Raw genomic sequence first — 20569 nt, forward strand, 5'->3', positions numbered from 1 at the left:
AAGCTTTGAGCAAAAAAATGAAACCGACTCAATCCATAAGGCAGCCTACCTCAATACAAATCTTTGAGTGTCTACCCCATCCCACATAATCACCCCCTAGAGTTACTCAAGCACACCCAACCAACCTTGCCCGAAGCCAGCTGGTCACCGCCTAATTATTTAATGGAAAAAAAAAACACAATCGATGCTACAATCGTTTACGGGAGTTGTGCATAGTACACTATGTAATAGAACAACGTAAGGTATCGATTAGAGTAGGCTAGGGGATAACACACTGACTGTGGAGTGGAGGTCCCGGGTTCGAATCCCATTCCAGGGGGGAAAGTTTTTATATGCTGTTTCAATTATATCCTAGCCTACATCAGTTAGCCTATCTGGACAGAAGGCTAGGCATATCCCTTTAAGAACAATTTAGACATATGTATTTGGATCAATCTTTATTTGTGAAAAGATCATGCTATTAAAGGGACTCTTACCTTTGTTGCATTTTTACACTTTTTTTGGATACGGTTAAATTGGTATTAATAAGGTAATAACACTCTAATATGCAAGACAGACCCACCAGGAGTAAAAACAAACAATTATTTTACTCTCATAATATTTAGTGAAAACTTCAACCAATAAAATTCTTCGGACCGAATGACCTTATTGGCCGACAGACCTGTCTGTTTGCTGCATGGATATATAAGGTTTTCCGTCTGCTTCTTGTGGCGCATTCGGGCCCGCGTCATCAAGGCGCGTCCTCAACTAGAGGGTTTGTTTTGGGGACTCTCTAAATCGACGCCACTTCGACCTGGGCGGGACTTTACGTCCTACGTCACTCGCTATGGGTTTGCATGTGTGCGCGTAGCCGTTTGTCTCAGGGATCTGTGCACGAACTCCCTTGCACTACAGATTACGAGCGTCAGTGTCGTACGCGATGGAGGGTGGGTGACTGACATTCCTACAGTCTGTGATGATAGGCTATATTTCTACAAATGACTTAATATTACTAGCGATTAACATGACGAAACAACACGAACTAAGCTAACATTAGACTATAGCCATACCAGATAACGCCATACCAGCTAACCCTAACTATTTCTATTAAACTCTGAACCATTTTGCAACAGGCAACTGTGTGTTGGTGCGTCTTATTGCTTCCCACGTCTGCGTCTGCGTCTGCATCTTTCCCACTCCTGGCTAATAGTTTCAGCTTTTGTACTGTATATCAGAAATGATCACCCTGTACCACACTGCTGACTTGTTGATGTTTTGTGAGCACTCACGCAGTTACGCAAAATGGCATGCAAACATCCAGCCCAATATTAAAGAAAAAAGCTAGCTTCATTAAGGAATCGAACCCCTTATCCCCGCATGAGTTGTTCTCTGACCACTAACCCATCAGGTCTTAGTGCATGCGATTCAAGAGTTAACCACTTGACAATCTTTAAACTTCGGTTGCCTAGAAATTGTAAAGACAGTGATGTACATTGTGCGAGTATCCGTCACTTGCGATGTGTGTGCAGTCCAAAATGAAAGAAAAGACCTTGCATCACTAGGGAATCGAACCCCCAATCATCAGTTGGTCGTTGGTAACTGTAAACAAAGAGATCGCATTTTGTTTAACTGCTAACTAACAAACGGGTTTATGCGTTCACTGAACAAAGATTATGGAAATAAAAGACCACTTTTCCATCAGAAAAATCATCAGAACCGTTATTACCAACCCATAGACACTAAAGCCGAAACCTTTCTCACATGCACACCCATCGCGAGTGACGGCTATGCGCACACATGCACACCCATAGCGAGTGACGTAGGACGTAAAGTCCCGCCCAGGTCGAAGTGGCGTCGATTTAGAGAGTCCCGTTTGTTTTGATTCCACGGCAGACAGTAGCGAGTAGCGACTGACGATGGCAGACCAAAGTGGTCCACGGCGTACTGAAACTGCACCATTCAGTCCGATTAGGGGACTCATCTCGGACTCAGACTCACAGAGTTACCCTCCTCTGGAGCCTCAGGAAGACCTCCAGACTGTTGGCCACCAACTGCACCATTCAGTCCGACAAGGGGACCCGATTCGGCCTCAGAAGCCAAGTGGTCCCGCTCCCCTGGATGATTCTCAGGACCTCCAGACCGTTGGCAACCAACCGCACCACTCAGTCCGATTAGGGGACCCGTTTCGGACTCAGACGCGACGTTGTCCCGCTACTCTGGAGCTCCAGGAAGACCTCCAGACCGTTGGCAACCAACCGCCACACTCAGTCCGATTACGGGACCCATTTCGGACTCAGACGCGACGTTGTCCCGCTACTCTGGAGCTCCAGGAAGACCTCCAGACCGTTGGCAACCAACCGCCACACTCAGTCCGATTACGGGACCCATTTCGGGCTCAGACGCGACGTTGTCCCGCTAATCTGGAGCTCCAGGATGGTAGATATTATGACCCCTGGGAGTCTAAACATAACCCATGGGAGTCTATGATTTGAATGTGCTGTAATTCTCAAATGCAACAAAGGTGAGAGTCCCTTTAAGTATTTGGGTTTGTGTGTTTGTGCGTCAAATAGTTTTCAAAGGAGGGATACGTTGAATCCACTTCAGCCTCGAACTTCGCCAGCAGAGGTCACTGTCACTGAAGCTTCGAGTAATGAACCCATTTTCGAAACATTGGTTCAACTGGTTCAATGCTTTATAAAAGCTTAATTTGCCCATCACTACCAACACAGTCTCACTCCCTACTCGTCAAATGTGTGACGCATGGCCAAGGATCCCTGGCGTCAATTTCCGACGAAAAATTTGTACCTTTTTCGTCGTTTTTCAACGCCAGATAGACATTCATGTTAATCCCTCACCGTCGGATGTAGACGAAAGGAAATCAATGTCTATTAACGGTGATGCCGTCACGTTATGCAACTATTGTCGATTGATTTGTTTGACAGATTCACCATTAAACGTGTTTCTGATGACATTTCTAGTGAGAAATGTACTTTTTCCTTGAATAATCTTCAGTCAGTGAATGTGTGATCTTTATTAATCTTTATTATCTGAATGGGAAATGCAATATTTTAGGATCGATTCACCGTTAAACGTGTTTCTAATAACATTTCTAGCGAGAAATATACTTTTTACTTGCATAATCTTCAGTCAGTGATTGTGTCTGATCTTTAGTTTTATAGTTATTATTAGGAAGATTTAATCGTCTCGCTCGCATGTTTCAACGACGTCAGGTTGCTAGAGACGCTGCTTTCGCTAAACTAGCAGCTCACGTGTTTCCTGCGTTTGTGTTATTAAACCGTTACTTTATGTAACTTTTAATGATATTGTAATAACCACAGGCGAGGTATTGAGCGAACTAAGCTTGATAGCAGGTTTATTGGATTCCACAATCGGACAGGCAGACACAGCTCCACCGGAAAACTACAACAACCAAAACTCCCGCCCGGAAGGAAACCCCCGGAACCCCCTCTCAGAAGGCCCGCCCCTTCCTCCCAAATCCTGTGACGTGAAACACGTTTATCTGAGAGCCAACCCAGTCGCCAAAAGCATACGTTGACAGTGTACGTTTTCGTGAACACTGGATTACGTCGCATTTCAACATAAAATAGCGTGTTAGCACACACACACACACACACACACACACACACACACACACACACACACACACACAATGCATTCCGCTGCTAAAACAACAACTTGGGCTGCTTCTAGGACATTTTGGGTGGATTTTGAACGGTATGTGGGCAGGACGTTTTTTGCAGGCAGGACCTGGCAACCCTGCGCTGTTGCCCGAGGTGCAGAAATGCTCCGGAACAGATCTGGATCCACCATGGCCAAAATAATTTTCATGATTAGCAATAGATTCATGCATTATCATTCAACCTGAACATGTGTTTTTACAGTATAGAGTGGTGGAGGGATGACGTATGTTGGCCAACCCGGAAGTGAGCGTCGACCTGGGTTTCCCTTGACAAAAAGGCAACGGGTTTTTCCCATTGGATTTTGGATTATTGCTGAAAAATTAGCATCTTTGAAGCACCTCCACAAAAACTAGAACGGTTGAAGAATAAGGTGAATATCACCTTATTCTTCAACCGTTCTAGTTCCCATGATTCATAGCGGGTTCAACTGACTAAACGGTTTTCTATTTCCGGTTATGTGTTTGTTTACATTGCATGATCCTACAAGCGTCGCTTAAAGCTAGTTATTTTAAGGCTTAAGGAAGTTATTTTACATAACTGATCATTCAAGATGGGAAGTAGTCGGTGGCTACACACTGCCGATGAAATCTTAAAAGATCATATCAGAGTCCCAAATCCGTCAAAACTGACAGGTTGGGTGGATGAGATGAAACTATGGCCAGGAGTTAGCCATATTGATATAATCAATTATTTTGTCTTTTCTGAGGGTGGAGATCGTGAGGAGATGCGTAATTATAAAAGTACTGAGGTCTTCAATTACTTCCATAGCAATAAAGTCGGGCGCATTTTTTAAGCACGAAGACTATGTGTTTTTGAAGGCAGAGGTCGACAGGAGCCAAAGTGCTAACCATAAGGTTATAGCTTGGGTTATGCTGCAGCCGTCGGGGTTGATAGAGACTGTCGGGTGCTCATGTATGGCTGGATTAGGGAGATCGTGCAGTCATGCCGCAGCAATCCTTTGGAAGTTATGAAGAAGAAAAAAAATCCTTTGTTTATCTGTGAATTAATAAAAGTAACGTGATCATATCACTTTTTATGAGTGTTTTTTTCGATTCAGTTTATATAGGTGAGGATGACAACATTTGAAACAAATGGCAAATGGGTATAATGTTCTGTTAATGTGCTCATTACAGGTTGAAAATGCAGTAACTACCGGGAAGACAGGGCTTGCATGTACAGATGAGCAGCGCAGGTGGAACGCAGGGACAGTCAGGAACATTGAGCCAAAAAGACTGAGGGACATAAACTTCAGCCACCACAGGGCAGGAGATGAATTTGGTATAAGGGTGTCCGGTGCTCAGCCACTACCAAACACCCCACAATATATGTCACATGCCGAATTCTTGACTAATGTAGACAAAGACCCAACAAAGCCACTTTTCCAGTTAAAAAACAGTCTGTTGGGCAAGTGTTACAGAGCCAAACCAGTAGTGCAACCCTGTAGCCTTGCACATACTGTAGTAGATGCAAGATTTTTAAGACCTCATCAAACCCATGCTGGTTCTGATCTCACATGTGAGACATGTAAAAGCTTTTATGAGTGTTATGTTCAAGTGAGTAGTGCACAGGCTTCTACTCTAGAATCTGAGACAAGGGAGCAGAGTTCTTCAGATTTGTGGCACAACGCACGAAAACTAAGAATAACTGCAAGTGCAGCTAAAAAGGTTCCTTCTAGAGCATCCACCAATCCAGACAAATTCATTGCAGAGCACCTCTACCCCTCCTTTCGTGGCAACTACGCCACAAATTATGGTAAAGAGAATGAGGTGGTTGCTGGCAATGCACTTAGCCTCGTGCCCACTGCACCGTCAGTCAACGGACGTGGGAAGGCGTGGCTGACGGATGGGGGAGTAGTCTTTGCAGAGGCATCCGTCAGCCAATCAAATCGCTTCGCCGGGTTCTTCCCGCTTCTTCCTGCTTGTTGCGAGGCAAGATGACCCGCTTTCCCGCTTTCCAGTATCGTCAGAGCCCGAGTCGCGTCACAGTGCTTAAATTTGCATACGCGATCTGATTGGATGACGGAACCGTCGCTGCCGAAAAAGTTGAACATTTTTCAACTTTCTGACGGTGGCGAACGCTCCAAACGAACGGACGGATCCACAATGCATTGCGCGTCCGTCCCCATTCAAAGTCAATGGGCAACGGACAACTGACGGAGGTAGTGGGCACGGGGCGAACGCCTCGTGCCCACTGCACCGTCAGTCAACGGACGTGGGAAGGCGTGGCTGACGGATGGGGGAGTAGTCTTTGCAGAGGCATCCGTCAGCCAATCAAATCGCTTCGCCGGGTTCTTCCCGCTTCTTCCTGCTTGTTGCGAGGCAAGATGACCCGCTTTCCCGCTTTCCAGTATCGTCAGAGCCCGAGACGCGTCACAGTGCTTAAATTTGCATACGCGATCTGATTGGATGACGGAACCGTCGCTGCCGAAAAAGTTGAACATTTTTCAACTTTCTGACGGTGGCGAACGCTCCAACTGAACGGACGGATCCACAATGCATTGCGCGTCCGTCCCCATGCAAAGTCAATGGGCAACGGACAACTGACGGAGGCAGTGGGCACGGGGTGTTAGAGAGCAAGGCATGAGCATTACACAAATGGGCATCACTGTTAATGTTACAGAGCCATGGTTGTCAGCAAGCCCAGATGGGGTAATTGACTCATCTGTGCTACTAGAAATAAAATGTCCCGTCCCAAGTAAACTCCATTCTACCCTCTTGGATCAGCTTGACCATACCTGCAGTGATATCAAGCTAGTAGATGGAGTACCACAACTTCAGAAAACAGGTAGCCGAGGATATTACATGCAGGTACAAATAGGTATGTTCTGTGCCGGTCTGAAGATGGCCAAACTGTTTATCTGGAGCCCAAACGACACAATTATGTTCACTGTACCATTTGATGAGCCCTATGTTCTGGAGAGGGTAGGACATCTGAAGAGATTTTATTTCTCAACAATGTTGCCCCAGCTTGTAGATGAATTCGTTGGTCAGCGACTGAAACTACACAACAGATATATGAGCATAATGAATTCATAAAAAAGCACCTAAATAAGAAACATTTTATGCTGCAGCTGCTGCTGCTGTTAACAGTATGAAACATTTTTTTATGCAATCAATTCCATATATGCTGAGATTAAGTATTGTTGTAGATAGGTGAATATTACAAAGTAGTGTTATTAAATCAGTTTAATGTCACATATTGTGTAATCAGTCTTTCTGTAAACAACAAATCCTATACAAAGAGTAAATATAAACAGTACAAATTACAAAAGGAAGCAAGTGTCAATATGAAATATACAGGAGCAATTTATGTAGATGTACAAAGTAGTGTTATTAAATCAATTTCAGGTCACATATTGTGTAATCAGTCTTTTTGTAATCAGTCTTTCTGTAAACCTTTCTGTAGATGTATAAAGGGTGTGTGTGTGTGTGTGCACGCGCGCCCTACCCCTACCCCAACAGCATCAGAACACAACCGTTGTCACCTATCGCTCACAGATGAGATCACCCCTTAAGTTGGCTAGGGCCGCACAGATTCTGAGGATTTTTTCAATTTTGGGCGTCATGTTTATTGGTATGACATGAGACAAGATCTTATATACTTTAAGTCGCCTAATTGCTCTCTCAACATGAATCCGCACATTTGCAATCCTGCGAGTTGCTGTGACTTGTTCCTCAGTTAGCTGAGAACCCCCTCTAGTGAAAGCGGGCAGAACCAATTTGACCCTTCTTTCAAACAATAAATCACGAATTAAAAACCCACGATCTGCCATGACTTCATCTCCAGGCCTCAAATAGCCTCAAGATACCAGAGTTCATAGTGATAAACTTGTCACTGGCGCGTCCTCCATATCCACTTGAGATAAACATGATTAAGCCACATGGGGCAACCACAACAAGGTACTTGATTGTATTGTGCGAGTAGTAATGGCTGTAGGACTCTCCTCTAGAGTCAAGATTTTTCGCCTTCTGTAACAAACTTTCGCTACAGTCGATGACACAGGTGGTGTTGGGGAAAAAGCGCTTGAATGCAGTTGGCATGGTGGCCTTAATGGTTTCTTTTGGAAGCCAGATAATAAGAGGGCGTAAGACCTCCTCCATTTTATCGATCCAGAAAGAGATGACCTTACTGGCTACACTCTGAGACACATGAAACTGCCTACCAAGGTCACCAAGCACACGATTCAATTTCAATTTGATCAGTGTCATTAGTATCTGATCACGCACTGACAAAACAGAAGCCCTTTCAGCAAATCCTTCTAAGGTGGAAACAAGAGAGTTGAAGGTTTCCAGTGAGACTCCAGTGTAGAGGAACGAATCTGCATCACTCTGAAGCATGGAATAGCTGAAATCTTCAGTTTGTGTTGTGGCATCTTCGGCCGTCTCCTCAACACCCTGCTGTTCACCATAGCTGTGGTCCCAGAGCGATGGATCTTCCCACTGGCTGGAAACAGTGCTGTGTGATGGTTGTTGTGGCACCTCAGGTATGCCCTCATCCTCCTGGTGTGTCACTTCTGCTGTTGCTGTAAAAACAGGGCACATAGGCTATGTTAAACGCTACAGTTTCTGTCAACGTTTCTCTCACTGACAACATAACAGTAAAAGCCTATGTCAAATGGTGGTGGAAGCTCTTCCTCGCTCAGGACTGACCAACATAACGATAGCAGCTAGCTCTACGATAGCCCTCAGAGGAATTCATACCACTGGCACTAACTACAGTGGCATTCAGGAATAAACCAATAATGGACATGTTTTCAACACATCTACTCTATCCAGCGACATAATGGGCATATTATTCATAAAAATGTAGGTTAGACTGCCCAAATATTTTTGTATCACTGGCTGGTGGAGCTCGTAAAAATGTAAACAACTGGAGTTTACCTGTAAATGATGCGATCGCTTACATAATTCAACATTGAAAGTGGCTTACCTGTCGCTTCGACACGAACAATTGTTCGTCTCTTCTTCACTACTGGTCTGTCGTATCCAAGGAATAATTCCGGGTTGGGATGGTCTTCGGTGGGTCGTTTGTGAACGAAATGGTGCGAACAGACATAAACTTTTTTCGGCTGATGTTTCAGTATAAGCACAGCTAGCCAGTCTAAACGTCTGCTCTGTGGCATTGAATGTAGCCGATAGGGAACCGGACAAGGACATTCTCTCCTTCTTATTTTGTGATCAAAGCACTCAGTTTCTAAAAGGTTTTTAATTTTCTTAGAATTATTTGAGCAACCAACAACCGCACAAGTGGTGCCTGAACTCATATTTAATCACGGTCAATCACCTCAAACCGGAAGTAAGACACCAGAGTCGGTGTCATGGCAGCGCCCGTTGTCTAGAGCGGAATAAGGTGAATACAACGGGGGACCTAAATCCAGCGATCTGATTGGTTCCCAACTGTTGTATAATGAGCGTATACATAACTGCTATGACGCCCGATCATTTTGTGAAAGTTTGCATATCACTCCGCGCCTGGAAGTAGAAACAGTTACAAAGTAAAACATGTGTTGGATGATGGAGAGGGTGTAAATGTTGTTACTCCGGGAGTGAGCAAGGCGATGGAGAGACTAAAGGCCGATATATGCTCTGTTTTAGACGTAACGCGTAAGCACGTAAGATACATAACCCCCCCTTGCGCGGTAAAATACCCCCCCTTACGTGCTTAAGTGCGTCGCCCAAAATTCCTGACTATGCGACTAAAACACTACGGCCCTATGCAGCTCGCAAAGACTGTGATTGGCCAGCTAACCACATCATTTCAGGAGTCTCACATTTCCGGTTTTACAGCAACCTTAACATCGTTCAGAGTGTGGAAAAAGACCGCTAACCTAAACTTAGCTACTGCTACTCTCATCGAAAATACTGGAAGTGCATAAATATAAACAAGCCAGCGATTTCCACTTCCACGCCCACAGATTCGTTCGTTGCTCCCCCTACTGTTCTGGCGGAGAATCCCCTTGCAACACGCGCAATCCTTAAGGAACCGTAAAGGAACCGTAAATCAAAACTTGTCTAAAACAAGTCCCTTGTGTAAATTACGTGCTTACGTCTCTGCGTCTAAAACGACCCTAAATCGGCCTTAACGAAAGCTTAGGCACACGGCGAGTGAACAGTGGTATAATGAGCACATACCACAGCCTGGCGTGATCTATTGCTTAAATAATTCATTGGCAACGGATGAATAATGACCGCTGTCAAGGTAAACAAAAGGACTTTTTGCCTTTGGTATCACTCCGCACGTAGTCCGGTAACTTGTCAATGTAATAAGCGGGATATGTATCAAACATAGCGCTGTCGGTTGCTAAGCGACGACGTCTTGGGCGGACTATTTCTCTGCTGATCAACACTATGAATGCTGGTCACAAATACATTGTAAATAAATTGTTTCGTTTTGGCAAATAGCCGTGTAATAAGCGGGATAATGTATAGAACTTTGCCGGTCATTATCGTAAAATAAGCCCCTTCATGGTGAAGCAAGACACCTCCGCTGCGCGTCGGTGTCCTGTTCGCCCCGTCTGGGCTTATTTTCTCGATAATGACCGGCGTTCTATACATTATCCCTTACGTAATTACTTAACAGTGACCAAAAAAACATGGCTACCAACATATAACAAACACTCCCATGCTCATATGCTTCCAAAATGGAGGCGGTCTCGGTGCGAAGTGTCGTCGTAATAAACAACGCCTGTTCCGGAACGCCTACCACATCTACAGGAAGTCATATAAGATGTTAAATGACACGGTTCACTTGTTTTTCTCTGGAAACCACATTTTCAGGAAGTGGGTTGAGTCATAACTTCATTTTGATGATATGAGGATATAAAGTTGAGAAACTTGTAAAACTCTTTCCAAACGTCTGCTTTGCCATCGCTACCAGCGTCAAAGATAACTCTCAGTAACTCTCAAACAACTCTCATTAGCTAAATCTATCTTCATTAACATGAATTCATTTCTATGCATTCATGTGCTTGTTATCCTACAATAATCCCACCTCATGCTTGTTGAGCCATATTGAATAAAAGCATTATCAAAATCACTTATTGCTGTTTCTTCAAGCCTTCTCTCTCACCTGTTTCTGGGCAGTGTCCTCATCTTCCCATCGGAGCCGCCCAGGCCCCAGTACTTGTTCTGCCCCCCGTTGGTTCCCCGGTTCTGGCTCTCGCCCACAAACAGGGACTGGCTCACCTCCTGGCTGGAGCCCTCATCCTTAGGGTAACTGCCATCGCTGCACAGAGCGAGGGGAGGAGGGAGACATCGATGAGACCGAGTGTCAAGGACCGGCCAGGGATTATATATAGCGCGGGCCGATTGATTTAGTGGGAGATATTGGAGGTGAAGGGTGAACGGGTGGTGCAGGCGTTACTGAGCTTGAGAGACAGGAAGAGAGAGACAGGGAGAGAGAGACAGGAGCGGGCGAGAGGAAGAGACGGGGCGACAGGAAGAGCGAGACAGAGAGAGAGAGAGAGAGACAAAAAAGGAAAGACATAGAGGGAGAGGAAGAGAGAGATAGAGGGAGACAAAAAAGGAAAGACAGAGGGAGAGGAAGAGAGACAGAGGGAGAGAGAGACAAAAAAGGAAAGACAGAGGGAGAGAAAACAAGAGAGCAAGACAGACAGACAGACAGAGAATCAAGATAGCAACACACAGAGACAGAGACAGCGAGCAAGAGAGAGAGTGAGAGAGAGAGATACAGAGAGAATGAGGAAGAGAGAGAGACACAATGACAAAGAGAGAGAGACAATGACAAAGCGAGAGAGAGGAGAGAAGTTTGAGGTCAACGGTAATCTAAGGCTTCTGCTGTGTGCCCAGTATCTATCAATCACAGCCGGTTCTTGGCAAACACCTGGAAGTTGGTTGGCAAGGCCGCAGTGAATCCTCAAGGTTCAATAAACACACATTAAGAGGTGAAGCGCACACACCTGGCAAAGGACAGGCCCACTCCGTTGTCTGCAAACCTGTGTCAACAATAGAGGAAATATGAGCATTAACCAATAAAACAGACTCAAAACGACCACCACTGACCACTGGATCAGGTTTACGATTTCTTTAGTGTTGTTGTTTTAATACGCAATCAAGAGCAAAACCAAAAATGTAAACCATCCATGGCAACCATGCAGCTGTTAACACTAGTGGCCAGTGGTTGGTCGATGACAGCCATACAGATATAACACCCACTCCCAGGGGTGGGTCCATGGCAGCCATACAGCTGGTAACAGTGGTCCCCAGTGGGTGGCCCCAGTGGTGGGTCCGGGGCCCATGGAGGCGGCCCTCTCACCCAGAGTTCCTGATGATGATGTCCCCTCCCCGGATCCAGGCCCCCAGGTCGTTGTTCTTGAAGGAGATGAGCGTGTCGATGACCGCCGCCACTCGCGGACGGCTGGGGTCGGCGTGCTGGTGCGGCCGGAATCTGAACACACAGGAAACACGCGCCGTATGTCAGGTGGGGCCAAGGGCACGCACACACACACGCACACAGATACAAACACAGACAAAAACAGAAACACACACACACACTTACAAACAGACACAGACACACACTTACACACACACACATACACTCACTTACACACACACCAACTCACACGCACACACATACACAAACACACTTTCTAAATGTTACACATTATTATTATATAACCTGGGAACCACATGAATCTGTGTGCTCATGTTTTATTCACTCTGGCCCTGCTTCCATTGTGACAGATTCCTAGTAGGACTGGCTTGGGTCGGGCCAATCAAAACCCTTTATTTAAGACGGGGCGGGTTTAATATGATGACCGTACAGAGGAGCGCCCAATGGCAGAGCCGATGAGGCATTTACATAAACAACCAAGATGGCTGCCGCTCTTGTGTGACACGTTTCGTTTGCTCTGATTGGTCGTCTGGGGGTCTGAGACCCATTAGTGAATTGGTCTCGCTTCTTTCTACATTCTTCTTCACAAAACTCGAGAAAACTGGGCACAGGAATAGTGTTCCTCGTTCAAACACACACACACACACACACACACACACACACACACACACACACACACACACACACACACACACACACACACACACACACACACACACACACACACACACACACAGGCTGGCAGAGATGTAATATTTTTTCCTTTTTTTCCATCTGGAAGGGGCTGTGTTTGAGTAGCGAGCGAAAGGGAAACTCTATCTGTGAAGCCTTGTTTTCTCTGTCAATAAGAACCAGCCTCAACCAAAATAGTAGTCGTATGGTAATGTATCTCTCCTCGCAGTCACGTGGCCCATATCAACGCACGTGGACAGGCACAGACGGACAAAAAACGCTGAATTATCATATAGTACTACGAGGTCGGAGCGAAACACAAACAAATACCCAGCGGACCGCATATACTGTACCTCAATATTGACCTTACTTTACACCACATCCTAATGCACACATTTTGTGGCCAACGACCGCAAAACCTGCTAAAATGTGTAGGCTATGGTCTTGGGTAAACAAGGCAGGCAGCGCGCATACCTGGCAACCCTGGCGGTGTATGGTGCACTGCGCCGTTTGACCACGGACTGGAAAACACTCCGTATTTAGCACCCGGCTTCGAATACATTGGAGTGGATTACATTGCAGGGACGGTGGTTAGCACACGCTGGGATGGCTCAGGCCTGCTGCAAACACTGTGGTGCAAAGAAGATACCTGCAGAGCGCACACACACCTGGCACTGTTGTCTAGACAGAGGTACTCCCTGGGGTCCTTCGCCGTGGCGTTGGTCGTCTTCACACCTTTATCAATGAACAGCCCAGCCTGGGGGGGGGAGACACAACAACAAGAGACGCTGTTAAATGCGGTCCATGCAGGGGTTCCCCCGTCACACACACACGCACACACACACACAGGCACGCAAACACACACAGACACACACGTTTCTTTGTTGACCCACTCAGACACAAGAGTGCCACTATGTGTTCCAGAGAGCAGGGCCAATAGACCGGGGCTAAATTTAAACCCGCAGCTCCCAAAAAAATAAGAGCATTCATATTTTGTCACATCGCTGCAAGGGCTGACATTTCATGAATGACCAGAATCCCATCTCGTCTGTGTTACATTGAGCTAGCTCTCTCTCTCTCTCTCTCTCTCTCTCTCTCTCTCTCTCTCTCTCTCTCTCTCTCTCTCTCTCTCTCTCTCTCTCTCTCTCTCTCTCTCTCTCTCTCTCTCTCTCTCCTCTCTCCTCTCTCTCTCTCTCTCTCTCTCTCTCTCTCTCTCTCTCTCTCTCTCTCTCTCTCTCTCTCTCTCTGTATATATATATATATATATATACGCATCCGGATCTTTTGACCATTTGATGGAAAACCACCAGCTGGGGCCGCTTGTACACCAATGCATATGAATGCATATGAATCATAAAGTATGTGCAAGAGTGATTGTGGAAAGCTGTGCTCCGTTGCCTCAGTCCTGGGTATGGCTTAAGTACCGCCTCAGGGTCTCAGACTGCCTCCAGGCCCTCCGAGAGAGGCTCCTTCAGCCGGAGCAGACAAAGAGCTTACAGTTCACCTGCCTAGCTGTTATTATGTTACACACAGCCCACAGAGCCGCATTGTGGGACTCAGGGAACAGGGAAGGTGGTTGCCTCCATTGCTTGTGCAATGCGTGATTCAAGTCTTGAGTATTAAGTAATAAAAAAGTAGTAATAAATATTAGCTATTTCAATTTTTATCAATTTAAACTATTTTGATACCGTAACCTAAGCAAAACCATCCATAGGCAATTCTATAAGCAATAGGATGAGACACATCACAACAGTGCACCATATCCTTTGCAAAAATGTTCATCACTCAAAAGCTAGAAGCTCTCGCTGAAAACCAACCCAAACCAAGGACCCTTTAAACAGCCTTGACGAGGTACACAAGGCTTTGATGGAGCGGGGCAGTGTAGTTGCTGGTTCTGCCCGGTTAGGACGGTCCCGATGCCGGCTGGGCGGCGGCCACGGACCACTAGGGCGGCGGTACCTTGAAGTTGGAGTGGACCCGGTTGTTGTAGAAGATGCCCAGGGGGGTGAGCTCGGCCTTGGTCTCGGGCACCAGGCCCTGGGAGTCCCCCGTGGAGGCGCTGTGGAACACGAACCAGATGCCAGCGTCCTGGGGGACACAGAGGGTGAGTGGATTTTAAAAAAAAACTAGGGCTGGGCAAGTTAACACGTTAATTACACTGTAACGCACTCTTATTTAATGCGATTAATACAAGTTGACGGACGTTTATTTTATTTTACTTTGATTTTGAAAGGTTTTTGGACACAGAATGTCAACATTCATATCAGAAATCATTTTTGTTTTTAGTTCCACTTACTTTAGATTAAATTACACTTGCAGTAGGTGTCTTACTGCAACAAATCTGTGGTGTCCCGCAAGTTTCATATTTCACCCACACCGAGTGAGTCAATAAAACTCCCTCAAGATCACTTGGTCTAGTTTTTGCTTATTAAGTACATTTGGTATAAATGATAATGTATCATTCCATTTGATAAACTAATTTAACTTCAATTGGAGTGGATTTAAAATCGAATTTTAAAAGTGGGATTAATTGCGCGTTAACTCACCAAACTATGCGATTAATCGCTTTTGCCCAGCCTTAAAAGAAACACACCTTTATTTACTGAGGTGTGTAGCATCTTACCCTAGCTATTGTCAACCCAGTGAGGTTAGTGCTTGGCACTTCGTTCTATGAACATCCTTACTGTACCGACAGCGATATATTGTTGTTTCTCTTTCTTCTGACAAATGTATTTGTTGTAAAACGCTTTAGATAAAAGCATCTGCTAAACGCGCTCAATGTAACTGTAAATGTGAATATAGATGTAGATGTACACCCTGGGTAGAGCGGGGGACTGCTGATGCTCTAAGGGGGAGCTCACGGCCAATACAGAGAGGACAAGGCCTTAAAGGAGAGCTCTTAAAGGTTGGCTATGGAATTCTCTTTTTTGGCCATTTTTGCAAAATTACTTGAAATCCTTATCATAACCCACTTACAGCCACTGAGTTAGAAGTACTGACATGAAAACTAAACAAGTCAATCATCTGTGGAACGGGCAGGGTTTGAAAAACTCCAGCCAATGATTTCCAGTAGCTACTGGAGCTAGCTAACTAGCTAATGGCTCGCTCTCGCGCATCTGTGTTTCGCTCGTGCATGATTGCGCGTCCATGTACTTGGAATGGGTGGAGTCAGAGTCAGTGTTGAAGGAGAGGGGGTAGGACCATTTGAGTTGTGTATTTTCAAAATCTGCTGGCGTTTCGCAAATCCCATACCCAACCTTTAAGGAACAGCTCGAGGTTTGCTAGGGAGTGGATGGCCAACAGGTCGAACCCACGGCAAAAGGTTTCGAATTCGAAACCCTGAACCATCCACAGTATACCTGTAAGCATTCTTCAACAGGCTCCCTAACCCTTATCTGTGACTGAAAACACAACCTGTAAGTCACAATGCAATCATCTGCTTCAAGGGTTCATCGAATTGTGGTTGTTGTTGCCGCCAATAAAGTACATCTATCTCAGCACAGTGAGCGGATATCTTCTAGAGCGGGTTCTCTCTCGTTTGTTCCAGGTCCCGATCGGAGGTTAAACCCCGCTGAGCACGGTTTGATGAGGTCTCTGTGATTGGACCGTGTGTCTGTAGTCCAGGTGGACGGACCCAGAGATGGAGAGGCAACAACTCAGCCAGCGACCGTCCCTTTAATCTACTGTGTGCGTCCCAGCGGATCTAGGTTTGTTGCCTTTTCATTTTATCAGAAATTATATTAATGTTATTTTACGTTACTTCCAAACAGACCACCTCACAGTAGTAGTCAGGGGGGATCTTTGGGGAAGGGTTTTTGTTCGCAAGTGCTCTCCTTTATAGCACACAAGCATTGTCCAGGATCAGTGTGTGATAAGGAACACAAAGTCCCCTTTTATTGCTTAGCAGAGCCGCGCGGTCAGTTCCACGTTCTCCCAGGTGGGTAAACGGTGATACTCAACCTGACGGAGAGGACCATCTGAAGAACGGGAAGTTACCTGAGAACCGGCGGCCGCGTTGCTGATCAGGTTGTTGTTCGGGTTGGCGATCCAGAAGGTTGAGACTGCCCTGAAAGACAACACAATCAGCGATACGCATACACACAGAGAACACCACAATCCAGACAGACACACGGACACACCCACACTAGTGGACATTTCTAAGCCTCACTCAAACAGAGGCATTTTTTTTGGTGGGTAAAACAAACAGAGTGATCCCCCATGGGAATGAGAGGTTGTTTTTGTGTGGATAAGCCTGTCCACTGCTATCTCGGCCACACACGGCTAACATTGCCCAGTGTGTCCTCGCAGTATCTCTTCCACACCGAGTTGCCTGTCTGATGTGTTGAGGAATTCCTCAGATATCCCCTGGTGACCAGCATGACCCCCCGACCCCCCCCCCCCTCTCCAAGACCTCCAGTGCTCAGCCGTTCTCCTGCTGTACCGCCATCTCCTGAAGACTCTATGAGCCACACAGCATGAACAACATCCTCTCTCTAATTTCTGCAGAACTCCTCTCAGATAAAGTCACTATCCCAGTATCTCACATCTCCTGTGGTCCTGCAATTCTCCTGTCCTAACAGCTTGCTGTTTAGTTTGTTTTCCTTTACGAGTGCAGTTCTCTCAAAACCTCAAACTCCCCAGAGAGCTTGAAACTGCGCTGGATTATGGTCAGTCTATTTCCAGCCGCAGCTCATTACTTACCTTGCGTGAAATGCTAAATGCGCCATTTCGGGTATGCTGCCTGACTGCCTTGTCTATTTTCACCGCTCAATGAAATCTATTTCTGGTGATGAAGCTTTTGAGTTCCTTATTTGCACTGTTGGCTTGCATGTTTGCGTTTGCTGTGTCGCATTGACAAGTTCCACCGCAACCTCAGTTTGAATAGGATGTTCTGTATTTACTCAGGACATTCACTAATTAATAAAATCCTCACTGTGAATCCTTTCATTTATTAGAAGGCTTCCCTGCACTGCTGTGAAATCCCTTGTGCAATAACAGTGATTGTTCCACCCAGTAAAACACCAACCCCCCCGGGTCAGGGAAGAACCTTGACCTTGTACGATATTTATCCCTGTTGTTTACCCACGCAGCCTCTTATCTCTCTCCCCATGCACGCCTGTACTTCCTCCATCCTCACTGACATCGTGTTATTCGGCCCTTTTTGCATTTAATCTAGATTTCTGTCTGTATATGCTCTTATTGACTCTTTACACGCTCTTATTGTGTAGCTAGAAACATGTTCTGCATATATCTTTTGTCAGATTCCTTTTTTGCATTTACATTTACATTTAGCAGACGCTTTTATCCAAAGCGACCTTCAATAAATACATTTAATTGCATTATATTTCTGACCTGTACTTGTACTAATCTGTACTCTGCTGTGAAAGCCACATGTCTAACCTTGGACTTGGACCAGTACTTATTATTACTATATTAAATAATAATACATTTTGTTTCAGGGCGCCTTTCATAAACACTCAAGGTCGCCTTACAGTTAAGACAAGCAAAATACATTTATGCTTGTCATCTTATGACAAGCAAAATTGTACATGGTGCCATTGAACCTCTTCATGTGATGCTGAGGTCCACCTACTTGCACTCGGTGCTGGGCGAGGGCGTGTACCCCGGGTGCACCCGGTCCCTGAGGGCGGTGCAGAGGGTGTCGTTGCGGTCGGTGGGCAGCAGGGTGCCAGGCCGCGTCAGCAGCCCCAGGTTGTGGAACAGCGTGTTGCGCTGCTCAATGCCGTCCTCCAGGAAGAAGCAGTGGCCCAGCGTGTCGTAGCCCACCGTGTCCCTGACCTGGAGGGGGGGGGGGGAGACAGAGGGGAGAGACCATGAGACAACCATGGGGGGGGGGAGACAGAGGGGAGAGACCATGAGACAACCATGGGGGGGGGGGGAGACAGAGGGGAGAGACCATGAGACAACCAGGGGGGGGAGCCGGGAGACAAAGGGGAGAGACCATGAGACCACCGGGGGGGAGAGACCATGAGACCACGTGGGGGGGAGACAGAGGGGAAAGACCATGAGACAACCGTGGGGGGGGGGGGGGGGGGGGGGGGGGAGACAGGGAGAGACCATGAGACAACCACGGGGGGGGGAGCCGGGAGACAGAGGGGAGAGACCATGAGACAACCAGGGGGGGGGGGGGAGACCGGGAGACAGAGTGGAGAGACCATGAGACCACCAGGGTAAGGTGGAGGAGGAGGAGGAATGCCCTAATGGATAAAGAATATTTGAAAAACTAAAAGTATAATTTATTATTAGAATAAAGATTGAATAAACTATACAGACATGCATTTATTTTTCAAACATCCTACTTTTAAATAGCACATTAAATGTTTGGTGACACCTTCTGTTTGTAAACCGTTGGTTTACAAACAGATGTTGTGAAGCGTTTGGTTTTTCCATTTATGGTCGCTGCCATCGCTTGACATTTTTTTGCAACCAGCAGTGGAACGGATCTATTTAAGGAACATTCAGGCTGGAGGTGAACGGCCCTGCAGTAGTTTATGGATCAAAAATCCACTTTAAATACTTAACGATTTAATGAAATAAAGCTACACGGGACTCAAACTTAAGATGAACTAGCCTCTAACGGGCTTGGTTTTGGTTTGAATGCACGAGTTCTGAATATGACGATACACAACAGCAAACATGTAGAGTGAGATGATGGATATGCTTGCTCATCATATTTAAAAACAACTCTCACAATTTCTGAAAAACGGCCAAAAAAAAGTACTTCCTGGGCGTAACCTAGATTTAAACTAAACGAATCAGAAAGATAAAGATAATAAAATATAACCAAAATGTAAAATTTGAATAAATTGATGGATTGAATCAGCATTTTCAATAGCTCAGGCGGAAGGCTATTGTATAAACGGACTCAAGTGCCCCTCAGTCGGAGAGGGAGGAGGAAATGAGTGTCAAACAATGTTATCAAATATTAAGGTCAGTTTCCTCCTGTCACAAGGCGAGAACGATTTCTAAAAACTCTGAAGGGCAAAAGTCTACCAGTCCCTGTTTAGTGTCTGAAAGGTACTAATACCCTCATAGCTGAGATTGACTATATTATTATAGTATTAATTACGCTTCATCCAGAGCTCTATATGTTTTTGTTAAATTATTATTACAGTCTCCTCTACAGCTGTATTTGTTTGATCGAAAAACTGCAGCGGCTGTGCTGTGAACCAGTCGGAAACAACGACAGACAGACAGAGACACACACACACACACACACACACACACACACACACACACACACACACACACACACACACACACACACACACACACACACACACACACACACACACACACACACACACACACACACACTGACCAGCAGGCCGTTGGTGGCGTGGATGCTGACGCAGCGGGAGAAGGAGTGGTGGATGGAGAGGCCGTCCACGGCGGTGGGCTGCCGGTAGCCCCCCCGCTGGTCCACGTCGCCACACAGGTGGAAGTGCAGCGGGTAGCTGCCCCTCACCGCCTGCTGGCCCATGTGCCTCAGCTCCACGTGGGACAGGTGCACCGACGTGAAGTTTGCCAGGATCTGACCAAGGGAAGGGCTCTGGGTTAGTGTTCACTCTGTTCATGTGAGGAGTCCCCTTCAGCCAACGCCACTCACAGGAAGGGACCGACACGGGTCAGTAAGGTGTGGCTAGGGCTGAGGGATCATGGTGCATACAGGAAGGTACATAGGGCAATCCAACCCAGTACCTTTAAGCTGGGAGTCCCACACCCTAGCACCTAGCACGACCCCTCCCCCCTCCCACATCCCCAGAACGAACGAGGGTGTTAGAGGAGGGGACAGACACGTGGACGGAGGGACACATGGACAGACAAGCAGACAGACCTCTACG

General features: G+C 46.2%; 1 protein-coding gene across 1 annotated transcript in view; it reads right to left on the minus strand.

Moving 5' to 3' along the window:
- cemip2 (cell migration inducing hyaluronidase 2) overlaps positions 1-20569 on the minus strand; it is a 51833-nt gene that overhangs the window by 16340 nt on the left and 14924 nt on the right. Inside the window, 8 exon segments of the mRNA XM_060054370.1 lie at positions 10749-10904; positions 11599-11634; positions 11955-12086; positions 13373-13461; positions 14664-14792; positions 16701-16770; positions 18298-18503; positions 20047-20259. Of these exon segments, the coding sequence (XP_059910353.1) occupies positions 10749-10904; positions 11599-11634; positions 11955-12086; positions 13373-13461; positions 14664-14792; positions 16701-16770; positions 18298-18503; positions 20047-20259 (1031 nt within the window).

Source organism: Gadus macrocephalus, chromosome 6, assembly GCF_031168955.1.
Source record: "Gadus macrocephalus chromosome 6, ASM3116895v1".
Lineage (NCBI taxonomy): Eukaryota > Metazoa > Chordata > Actinopteri > Gadiformes > Gadidae > Gadus > Gadus macrocephalus.